This window comes from Oryctolagus cuniculus, chromosome 5 (assembly GCF_964237555.1).
Source record: "Oryctolagus cuniculus chromosome 5, mOryCun1.1, whole genome shotgun sequence".
Classification (NCBI taxonomy): Eukaryota; Metazoa; Chordata; class Mammalia; order Lagomorpha; family Leporidae; genus Oryctolagus; species Oryctolagus cuniculus.
The window spans coordinates 135,570,644-135,582,545 of NC_091436.1; the positions used below are offsets into that span (position 1 = coordinate 135,570,644).

Here is an 11,902-nt window from a genome sequence, read left to right on the forward strand (position 1 = left end):
CCCAAAAGGACAAGGTGGGTTGATGACCACACAGAGGCGCCTGGAAGGTGGTGCTCTGCCAGGAGTCCCAGCTGCTCCACTTCCGACCATCAGGCTCTCTGCTGTGGCCAAGGGCCCCTGCACCTGCATGGGGGACCTGGAGGAAGCTCCTGGCTCCTGGCTTCGGATTGGCCCAGCTCCAGCCATGTTGGTCATTTGGGGAGTAAACCAGTGGATGGTCTATAACTCTTCCTCTCAAATAAATAAATACTTTAAAAAATACAAAAACTATAGACCCACAAAACCTTAGCATGTACAAAACGGAGTCTTCTACCTAAATGTGCTCTTTTAAATATTTATTTAGGCATTAGAAAGCACAGTTCCAGAGAGACAGGGAGACAGGGAGATCTTCCATCTGCTGACTCCCTCCCCAAACAGCTGCACTGGCCAGGGCTGGGCCAGGCCAAAGCAAGGAGCTTCATCAAGGCCTCCCATGTGGGCGGCAGGGGCCCAAGCACTTGGTCCATCTTCTGCTGCTGTCCCAGGTGCATCAGCAGGGAACTGGATCGGAAGTGGAGCAGCCAGGACTCAAACCAACACTCATAGGAGATGCTGCGTCACAGGTGGCAGCTCTCCCCCCCATACCACAGCACCCGTCCCAGTGGGCTCCTCTTGAAGTCCCCCCATCTCAGGGGACAGCAATTCCATCCTTCCAATTGTGTGGGCCAAAACCCTCAAGTCAATGCCTGCTTTCTCTCTCCCACTCACACCTCACCCCTCCCCTGCCAGAGGCTCCTGTGGGTGCTATCGCCAAGTGCATGTAGAATCCAACCGCCGGACCCTTCCATCACCACCCTGTTCCCTCACCCATCCTCACCCAGATTTCAGTCCTTGCCTCCTCAGCCTCCCCCTTTGCCCAGCTACACCTGGTCCCCACACAGCAGGGGGTCTTCAGTCAAATCAGAAGCACCCAGAAGAAGGAAGATCTCTCTCTCTCTCCCTCCCTGTCACTCTGCCTTTCAATAAATGGATAAAGACACATGATCCGCTGGCACCGCGGCTCACTAGGCTAATCCTCCACCTTGCGGCGCCGGCACACCGGGTTCTAGTCCTGGTCGGGGAGCCGGATTCTGTACCGGTTGCCCCTCTTCCAGGCCAGCTCTCTGCTGTGGCCCGGGAGTGCAGTGGAGGATGGCCCAAGTGCTTGGGCCCTGCACCCCATGGGAGACCAGGATAAGCACCTGGCTCCTGCCATCGGATCAGCACAGTGCACCAGCCACGGCGGCCACTGGAGGGTGAACCAACGGCAAAAGGAAGACCTTTCTCTGTCTCTCTCTCTCACTGTCCACTCTGCCTGTCAAAAAAAAAAAAAAAAAAAAAAAAGACGCATGATCCACACCCTCAGCTCTCCGACCTCATCCTCGCCTGGGCCCCCTCACCCACTCTGCCCCAGCTCCACAGCACCCTCCAGGCCCTCAAATCTCCCAGGAGACTTGGCCCCGGCTGCCTCCTCTGGACACCCTCATCTCCTGCAGATCGGGGCCCACATGACCCATCCTCCCTCCCCAGGCTTGCTGTCTGTAGCACTTATCACCACCTGCTGGCTGTCTGTTTACCTGCTTTGTTATGACCCCTCCCCTCACCCCCACCCAAAGGTGTCAGTCCCAGGAGGGCAGGGGTGTGTGTCTGCTGTGTTCCCTGCTGAGCCCCGGCACCTAGACCACGGCCTGGTGTGGAGCTGGCACCCACCAAACACATCCTGAGTGCCTGAATTAATTTACTCGGCTGGCTGCAGAAGACAAGGTCCCTGCCGCAGGGAGCTGAAAAATCTCATCAGGAAGACAGGGCGCACACTCAGGAGAAAAATGACCTAGGGAACAGGCCTGGGTGCCCGCTGGCAGCACTGCTCTGGGTTTTGTCCGAATTCAGGGAGCGGGGAAGTCGGAGCCTGGCCAATCAGAGAAGGTGCGAGAAGCAGCAGGAGCTGCTCAGAGCCTTGAATAATTCACAGAATTTCCTGTAAGACATTAGTGAATCAGATCAGATGGCTGTCTCTGAGCAAAACCCTGAGGAGAGGGGACCCAGAAAAGATACGTTTCAAAAATATATATTTATTTTATGTATTTGAAAAGCAGAGAGATGGAGACATAGAGATCGTCCACCTGCTGGTTTACTTCCCAAACAGCCACAACAGCCGGCACTTTTGGCCAGGCCAGAGTCTTCCACGCAGGCGGCAAAGACCCACCCACTTGACCCAGCCCCACTGCCTCCCAGGGTGAGTGAGCAGGAAGCTGGAATCCCAGGATTGGGACACAGGCCTGGGATATGTAACGCAGGTCCCAGACAGTGTCTTAACCCTGCACCAAATGTACACTCAAGGTGGACGGGTTTTCACAGGGAAAAGGGGCAAGCATGGGCCAGGGTGGGGTGCTGGAGCCACAGGGCAGCATGGAAGTTGTGCAGCTGAGGTTGAGGCTGTCCCCAGGGTCCCCATCTTACCAGGGCTCGTGGAGGAAGAACGAGCAAGAGGCCCCAGAGACCCCTGTCTGAAGAACCCATCCTCACCCAAGAGCTGCATCCCAGCCACCTCCCCTGGAAATTCCTTATCTGGGTCCCACGGGCAGGAGGAAGCCGTGCAAATTCAGGGTGCATTTCCTGGAGCCAAAGCGCTTCGGGGTGCCTCCAGCACCAACAGCCTCCCATATCGGAGCAACAGTTTGAGTCCCTGCTGCTCTGCTTCTGATCCAGCTCCCTGCGAACATGCCTGGGAAGGCTGGGGGAGGTGGTGAGTACTTGGGCCCCTGCCACCCACGTGGCAGCCCCGGATGGAGTTCCTGGCTCCTGGCAAGGCCCAGCCCGTTGTTGTGGCCATCTGGGGAGTGAACCAGCAGACGGGAAACTGGCATGTCTCTCAGTAATTGCCTTTTTAAAGATTGATTTATTTATTTGAAAGAGCCACAGAGAGAGAGACAGAAAGGGAGATCTTCCATGTGCTGATTCATGCCCCAGACGACTACAACTGTCGGGGCTGAGCCAGGCCAATGCCAGGAGCTTCATCCCAGTCTCTCACATGGGTACAGGGGCCCAAGCACTTGGGCCGTCTCCCAATCCTTTTCCCAGGCCATTAGCAGGGAGCTGGATCAGAAATGGAGCAGCCAGGACACAAACCGGCGCCCACATGGGATGCTGGCATCGCAGGTGGCAGCTTTACTTGCTATACCACAATGCCCCGCCCCCGCCAGTAACTGCCTTTTAATTAAATAAGTCTTAAATAAAAAATAAAAAATAAAAAAAAAACAAGGTGCTTTTCCCAATCCCCCTGGGGTTAGGTGGATGTCCACATGTCCTCACCCACACATGGCTTCTGAAAGGCCCTCCGGGTGCCCCATGCACACCCAAAGCAGGAGCGCAGAGGAAGCTGCTTAGAGACGGGAGGGCTGCCCAGGAGGGGAGCGAGGCCTCCCGGAGAAGGTCTGAAACAAGATTGGGCAGCCGAGGGTCGGGAGGGCAGAAGTGCAGAGAAGCGGGTACTGCAGGAGGATGGAGGGGGCAGGGCAGGCTCCCGGGGATCAGGACTGGGGCCAGATCAGCTCCCCCTTGCGTCCCGGACCTGCCATGCTGGACTCCATCCTGTAGCACCCCCCCCTCCCCAGGACCCCAGGGAGCACGCACCTTGCCTTCCTCCCTGCGCCCCTCCCCGGGGAGCCTGGCGCTGTCCCCACCTAGTGTGTAGCTAAAGACGGCCACGGGAGATGTTTGTAGGGTCGCAAAGCACGGCCCACGCCCCCTCAGTATCCTCCCCTCCATTCCTCCGGACCAGTTCGGTTAGGACAGGTACTGTCTGGAGGAAGGGGCTGCAGGTTGTGTCGCATGAAGCCTTTTACAGATAAGCCCCAAAGCCCTTATCAGATGGACCAGGGAACCCCCCCGGGAGCCCGAGGGCCGGGACACCGGACAGGTAAGGTTCGATAGACCGGGAGCTTCCGAGGGTGCAGCCGGACTGCCCAGCCTCTCCACGCCGTCGGAGCGGGCGGGGCCCGCGCCCAGCGCCCGCCCACCCGCCGCGGCCCCACCCCGAGCCCGCCCCCAGGCCCGCCCCGGCCTCCGGGGCTCTCTCGGCCCGCCCCGCCGCCCAGCGAAACTCGCCGCCCCACGTGCAGCCGCCGACGCCGAGCGAGGGCGAGCTCGGCCTCGCCCCGGCCTGTGGGACGCGGCGCCTTCGCCCGCGCGCCCGGGGCGGGCCATGGCGCGCGGCCCGCGCTTCCCGCCTCTTCTGGGCTCTGCAGCCTGCGAGGTGGAGACGGGGTGAGGGCGGTGAGGGGCGGCCTTGGGGGGACCCCTCCCCACCTGGCGGCACCGGCATGCCTGGGCGTAGCCCACTCCTGGAGGACATCTGTGTTTATTAAACTAGCCCGGCCACAGGTGTCGCTCTGGGTGCGCACCTGGCGCTGTAACCAGAGCCCGGCTATCCAGGGGCAATGGGCGGAGTGCTTCATCCCCCCTCCCCCGGTCTCCCGAGCTTCCCCCAAAAAGTCCTTGGCTCAGGGTCCCTGGAGGGGCCCACTCCCGCCTCCGCCCAGCCACCGGCCCTGCGGTTCCGCCTGGGCGCCTGCGTGCTCGCCAGGGCCCCACCACAGCCCTGCCATCTTCAAGGCAGCACTTGGGTTTCTGCAGATTCACTGCCGGGACTGCATTAGAGAGCCCGACCTCCCCACGTGCGTGCGGGATCCCTGACGCACAGATCAACTTTACATCAATAGCTCGTTCCCTCCTTGGTCCAGCAAGACCACAGAGTGGAAAGGTGCCACGGGGGCCACACAGCTACTCGGAGCCCCACTATGCAAGGAGGCCTGACCTGGAGCCTCCTGTCTGTGCTGGAAGTGCTTCCCCCTCCCCCCAAGGAAGCTCAAGCCCACCCAGCACAGGTGCCCTGTCCACAGCTGTGCCTCAGCTGCCCCAACGCAAGGCCAGCCTGGCACACACTCAGCCCCTGCTGCGAGCCGCCCATCTTCTGGGTGGTGCAAGACCAGCTGCGCCTCGAGCGGGCCCCCATGGGGCATCAGTAGAGGGGCACCAGGAATGCAGCTAAGGGGTCGGGAGGGTGCGGCTGGACTCAGAGCTGTGGATCACTCCTCTAAAAGCATGTGGAAGAAGGTGCTGTCCCTGAAATATGCACGGTCTACACCCCAAGACCTTGGTCTTAAAGAGGAAGGGAAGAGAGCTGCATCCCAGGATCTGGGCGGCCCGGCTCTGCCCAGGGTGGACTTTGAGACCCAGGTGGGAGCCATGGGAAGGCAGCAGGGGCGGGTCAGTGCAGTCTGCAGAGATTAGATAAGGAGAAGGAAGAAGGGTGCCTGATGAAAGTGGGGCAGGTGCCTAGCAGGGAGTCTGAATCAAAGCTGGCACCTAGCAGGCTGGCCACCCTCAGAGCAGCCATGGGTGGGGGAAACCACAGCCTGGGGAAATCCCCACGGGACCCCCTGAAAAGCGCTCCCCATCGCAGCTGTGAAAACTGATGCGGCATGAAGGCCAACTGACACCCAGGTTCCAGACCCCAGCTTGGCCCAGGGCCACCACCCCACAGCTCTAGGCTGGCTTCAAGGAAGGCCACTCCCCGCAGCAGGCACTGTGAGAACACTGGGATGGGCTGGTGGGCAGGCGTCCTGGGGGGGCCCTTCCCCCCCATACCCAAAGTAAGGGTGGGGTAGGAATGTTGGCTGAAGTCCATGGCTCCCCAGAGCAAAGAATCCCCTACATCTACACACAGACCAAAGCCATTCCTGTCCTCACCTCTGCCTGTCACCACCAAGGATCCACCTGTGCCACCCGAGGGGCCAGCCCGTGCACGGAAAGGCAGGACTTAAACACAAACGCAGCACCCGCCTTCTGGGAGCTTCGGATCCAGAAAGGATGGGAAGCTGCTGGCTCAGAGGACAGCAAGAACAACTAAACTTGACCCCGGCCCAAGTAAAGGTCGCAGCCGACTCTGAGCCACAGACCTGAGTTTCCTTCTGCAGCCCAGATGGCCCATCGCGACCTCCCGAGATTCAGACACTGGCTCTGCCACAGCGCACGGGGAGGGGCTGATGCCGGCTGGCCGAGTGATGGGGAGATTTGTTAAGCAAATAGGCACAGGTGCCCGTCTCAAGCACCTGCAGCTGTTCCTGGGCTGAGATTTGTGTTCACTGCCCCTTCTGCCTCTGCCCACCTGCCGGCCAAAGACGACACCCCACTGAGCTCCCTGGACCCCTCACTCAAGCCCCTGCCGTGAGTCCCTCCTGCCTGCCTCCCCAAGTGGAGCCCTCCCCCCGCTCCATCATACTCCCACCGAGGCCCCCCCAGCCTCATTTCTGCTCCCCACGAATTCGCTCATACAGGCCCTGGTCTGAAAGGCCATGCCCCTCCTCTCTTTGGACCTCTGCTGCATGGCCCCAGGCCCTCCAGGCTGCAGGAAACTGGGCACCCTTGGCATGACCAGCCTGCCCTCCAGGGCGGGCTTAGAGCTCACATGCAGAGACCTTCGATGGACTTGTTGAAGACCTGGGTTCTGCCCTCCCCCACTCCCCCAGGACTCCTGCCTTCCTCCCTCACTCCAAGGGAGAGCCCCCTACCCCCACCCCCACCCCCAGTGTGAAGTTTAGAGAACTGGAGGTGGATACATAGGACCCCAGACATGCTGGCAGGGGCCAGAAAACCCAGAAACCTCCCTCTAAGCGGAGAGCAGAAGGTTGGTGTCTCTCCACTCCCCAGCCTAAGCCACTGCCCCACGGGCCACGGCAGGGAGGTGACACGGGGTCAGGAATGCAGGGCAGGGCCCAGTGTACGCGGGAGGCTGTGGCAGGATTCTAGAAGGCTTGAGGAGGCAGCCTCCGCACAGCCCCCTCCTAGCACCTGCAGACCACCAGGCCCAGGCTCACAGGCAGGGGCGGGAGGGCTGGCCGTACTCCCCACCGGCTGGTGCGACACTCACAAGCACGTGACAAAGTGGGGGCGACCCTCTGTGGCACAAGTTCTGCCTCCGCCCCCTCCAGGCAGTCACTGAGTGCCTGGCTTTGCTCTCCATTTCTGGGGGTTTATCCTGAAAGGGTAACTGCCCAAGGACTGGGACGGCGCGGGGAGGCAGGTGGGCGGGGGGGACACGGAGCACACCGTGCCAAGGGGCAGGAGGGCACAAAGCCGCGTGTGCAGACTGCCGTCACCTGCAGCTGTCTGTGCATGGGACGGACTTGGAAGTTTACACGGAACGTGAACATAAGTCACAGTGGGACTACAGCTCGAGTTTTCTCCATGGGACATTTATTATTTTTTAATTAAAAAAAAAAAACTGCATGGGGCGGGCTAGCTGAGACCAGGCCTCTCTCTGCCTGGAGGTACAGAAGTGAGGGTCTCATCCCAGGGAAACCACAATGAAAGAAAAGCCGAGGCAGGCCTGCCACCCACGGGGGAACGCAGGGACATGGGCCTCCCACTGCCCAGCACGGAACAAACCGGAACGCAGCCACCCGGCACATGGCAGGTGCCCATGGTGAATGTTTGTTGAGTGACTTAATGAAGTCTGATGTTGGCAAAGAGACGGGCTCCCTGGGCCCATGCAGCAGGCAGGCTTCCTCACGGCCGGGGAAGGCCCCGGATCAGGAACCCAAGCCCGGGTATGCAATCAAATCACCACCTGGGGAGCTCTCAACAGACCCCGCCCCTAGTGATGCTGGTACAGGTGGCCCGGCATGGGACCTGGGAGCTGGGATTCCTGGCAAGGAGGGTCTTGGGAACAGCCAGAGCACTTTGGGGAATGCGCAGGCTGCAGGCACACCCTCTGAGGAGGCAGGTTCTTGTCCAAGGAGCCAGGAGACACGGAAGCCAGCCCGAGGCCCGAGCCCGGACCCTGCCCTCCAGGACTCACACCCTGGCAAAGCAGGGGGAGCTGGGAAGGCGCACGGGAAGCTCCACGGGCAAGAGGCAGGGGTCCCTTCCGACCCTTGGGCAGTGCGGGTCTGGGGCTGCCCCACTGGGCACTCAAGCCAGATCGTCCAGGGAGCGGGCGTGAGATCCTACGGTGTACCCAACATCTATGGCCGTGTCTCTTCAGCCCCTGGGCTGAAGCCACCCGAAATTCCGCGCCTCCTGCTGGCCCTGGTCGGCAGCTCGAGCTGTGGCCTCTGCCACCTCCACCTGGGATGCGGGGCAAGGCAGGGACCCCGGCCACACTTTGCTGCCAAGAACAGGCATGGGCTAGCAGTCTCCAGCCACTCCGGATCCACACCCCCTCCCCTCCTCCCACGCCGGAGTTGATGTACAGTCTTCACAGGAGCGCTCACTGCCCAGGCAGCTCCGAGGGGCCCACTCCGCTTTGCCCTGAAAATCTCTGGCTGGTTTCTACAGGCTGCCCAAGCCGCCTCCTCTAGCAATGTCCCCCATTCTCAACTCCCCAGATGACCCGGCCCCTCTGCCCATCAAAGCTGCCCTTGTCTCAGCCCATCTTCACCAGTCGCTGGACTAGCCTGGGGAACTCAGTCAAATTGGCCTCCAGGGTTCAAGGCAGCCAGCAGCCGCCATGTGAGAGGCTACAGGGACGAGGCGCCAAGGGAGACAGAAAGATCCCAGGGAGGCCGGAGCAGGGAGCGCCACCTCCAAGCAGGCTGCAGCGCCAAGCCCCCCCCCCCGGGGGGGGGGAGCCTGTGCAAATGCAGAGTTGGGTTCAGTAGGCCTGGGTGCCGAGGGCGCTGCGCTGAAGCCGCACCCCGGAACAGGAGGTTCACACTGCCAGTGACCCTGCCTGGGAAGGAGCTAAGCGTGAATGGTGTGATGAATTGGTTAACCCTGGCGCAGTGCCCGCCTGGCATGCGATGAGCCTACAGGGGAGCCTCTGACACTGTGATTAACCCTGGAGAGCAGTCCATAGACAGCAGTTTAAGGAAAAGGGTTAATTCTGCCCTGCGGGGTGGGGAGAAGCTGGCTCTCTCCAAAGAGGCCGCTCTGCACTAGGCCCTGGGAGGGTGCGACGGATTTACTCAGGTGGAGGCTAACTGGCAGGAGGGCGGGAGCAGCCCAGAGCAAAGGTAAAGAGACCGAGAGCCCGGGACAGCCTCCAGGAACCAGCAGCAGCCTGGTGCACCGGCAGCTTCAGGTGTGTGAAGAGGCACCCAGAAAATTAACTTGGGGCCTGCACACGCCAGCTCTCGAACGCCAGGCTGGGAGGGTGTGCGTCCGGCCGTGTCGGAGACACTTGCAGACAGAAGGAAGGTCCATCTGGGGTCCACGCTGGGGAAGAGAGGTCACCAGGAATGGCCCCCCAGGATCCACGTGGCCTGGAGGAAACAGTCCCAGGGCCCTGAAGGGCCGAGGTGGGAGAAATAAACAGGAGGCCACAGAGGCGACCTTTGTGAGGAACTCAGACCTGCCAGAGGCCAGGGGAAGAGGGAAGAGGATGCCCTCGCTGTGTGCTCAGCCCTGTAACTGGGCCCTAAGCCACACGGGAGACACGGCCCATGCCCGAAAAAGGGGGTGCTTCCACTTCTGCTTGGGGTGACCCAGGCAGAAGTCAGGTCCACTGGGAGGGGGAAGGTACCATGTGGCCAGGGAGTCCACATTGGAACAGCGAGGGAACAGGAGAGGCCTGGAGGGAGACAGATAGGGCAGCAGGGTAGGCTGGGATTCCCGATCAGAATCCCCTGCTACAGAGCCAGGGGGAGTCCCGCATCCCAGCACAGGGTGAGGCCAGCAGGGCCCGAGGGCGCCAGGGCTCTCCTCCAAAACCCCCAAAGAAGAGGCACCCAGGGCTGGCGGTTGTCCAGCCCAGTGGGGTCCGCAGAGGAGGGCAGGTCCCTCCTGAGGGGCAGCTGGGTGTGGCTGGGAGGATGAGGCAAAAAGACTTAGCAGGCCCTGCCCTGGGCCCTGGCACAGAGGCGAGGAAACACAGCTAGCCCCTCTTTGCAACCACTCCCCCCGCCGGGCTCTGAAGATATGAACCCATTCTCTCTGCCCAGTCCCTCCCCTGCGCTAGCCCTGGCACAGGACCCGCCCTCCCCAGGGCCAGGAACTGATGCCCTGTTTACCCTGCGCAGACCCTGGGGGGTGGCGGCCAGAATTAATTAATGTTTGTGAAGTGCTCCAGAGAACCTGGGACCAGGGACCCAGAGGCGCCAGATGAGCCACGCAGGAAATTGGCAGAAGGCGGTGGGGAGAAAGGGGGGCGGGGGAGGGGGCAGCGGGCTGAGGCCTGGGACGCCTGGAAGGGGAGGGCTGCAAAGACGCAGGGACCGCACGGGGGAGGGCAGGAGAGAATGCGACCCTACGACGGCGCCGCAGGGTCGCCAACCACAGCCTGCCCACCCCTAGAACCGGGCACGTCCAGGCCCGGATGCCCTTCCCCAGCCGAGACCCCAGTCACCCACCTGCCCGCCCCGGGACCACCTGCAGAGGAAGTCCTGGCCCCTCCGTCCCGTGAAGAAAGGCGTGCTCAGGAGGGCGGAGGCTTCGCCGAGCTGGGCGCAGGCTGCCAACTCCGGCAGGGCGCCCGGCTCCTACCTGAACAAACATTTCACTTCCTTTCTCTAGAAGCAGGAGGCAGCCGCTGCCCCGGTCCTTGGGGGCTCGCGGCGCCCAGGCCCTTGCCGGGGGTGGGGTGGGGGTGGGAGACAGCGACGGCAGGACGCGCGCAGCTGGTACCACGGCCCGCCCGCGCCCGCTTCCTGCCTGCGCCCCCTCAAGCTCGGCTCACTCACCCCAAAGTGCTGATGAAGCCATTGACCGAGCCCTCGGCGTACAGGGAGACGATGTCCCCGATGTGAAGAAAGCTGGACATTTCGCTCATGGCTGCGGGCCTCCGGAGCTAGGGGCGGCTAGGGCGCCCAGGGGCGCACGTCCAGGCTGGATGCGGAGGACCGAGGCGTCCGGGGAGAGGGACGGGAGGGGCGCGCCCCCACCCCGGAGCTCGGCGCTCGGGGCGGCCGGGGCGGGCTGGCGGCCACGGGAGCGGGAGACGGCGCGACGCGGCCTGGGGTCCGGGTGAGGAGGTGCCCGCGTCTTGGCGCGCCCGCCGCCCGCCCGCCCGGCCCGGCCCGCGTACCTGCAGCGTAGAAGGAGCAGGAAGTCTGGGGCCGCCACACACACATGCAAATCCCGCCCGGGAGGCGGGGAGGCCACACCCCGCCCCCTCCCCGCACCCGCGGCGGCCCGCCCGCCCGCCACCCGCCGGCACCCAAGCGCACCGGCGCGCCCCTTGCGCCACCGGGCCCGGTCTCCGGGACGCCGAGGGCGCCGCCTGCCTTCCCGACCCCTAGAGACGCCCTGCGAGACTCCGAGGAGTTCCGGGCTGCGGAGGCTCGCGCGGCTGCCATCCCGGGAAGGCCCCGCTGTGGTAGGGGGCCCTCCGCCCCCGGGGGTCCTCCGGCCTTTCCGTTCCCCGGGGCGCGGGTGTCTGAGACCCTGTGCGGGAGCCCAAGGGAGGTGCGGGCTCTACCGTGAGCGGCGCGCGCAGGGCGCGCCCGGAGCGCCCTGCCCTGCGGCCGCCGCGCCGTCTCTGCGCGCAGCTGAAAGCCGTCTGGCGCCGAGAGGCGCGCTCGTCCCCTTGCAGTGTGGATCAGGATTCATTTTTCTCTACGTGAAAAGCTTTTTCATTGCACAATAGAAAGTGCTCGGGCTTGGAGGGGAAATGAAGCAATGGGGTGGGTTTTGTTTTTTCTCTCTCCGCATTCCTGTGTACAAAGAGATCCAACTTCCCAATCAGTTCAGCCGCTCCCTCGCCAGGAGTTGGCTTCAGAACTCTCGGCTCCTTCTGTCTTTCCTTAAAAACAAAACGGGGAAGGGGGGAGGCTACCTTGGCCAGTTACTAGCGCGCCCAGGCGCCCAGTGCGCCGGGTCCAGGTGCCGGCCGCGGGGAGTGTCCGGTGCCCTCAGACCCGCGGCCCCGGCTTTCCCACTTTCT

At 62.6% G+C, this 11,902-nt stretch overlaps 1 protein-coding gene across 4 annotated transcripts in view; it reads right to left on the bottom strand.

Annotated features, from left to right (window-relative positions):
• The window catches only part of ITPR3 (inositol 1,4,5-trisphosphate receptor type 3), a 60,289-nt gene extending 49,353 nt beyond the window's left edge, over positions 1–10,936 (bottom strand). For all 4 annotated transcript variants that reach the window (XM_051854826.2, XM_051854825.2, XM_070074184.1 and 1 more), the window contains exon 1: positions 10,701–10,936. In XM_051854826.2, the coding sequence (XP_051710786.2) occupies positions 10,701–10,789 (89 nt within the window). In that variant the 5' untranslated portion in view covers positions 10,790–10,936. The remainder of the gene's footprint in view (positions 1–10,700) is intronic.
• Between the last annotated feature and the right edge of the window lie 966 nt (positions 10,937–11,902).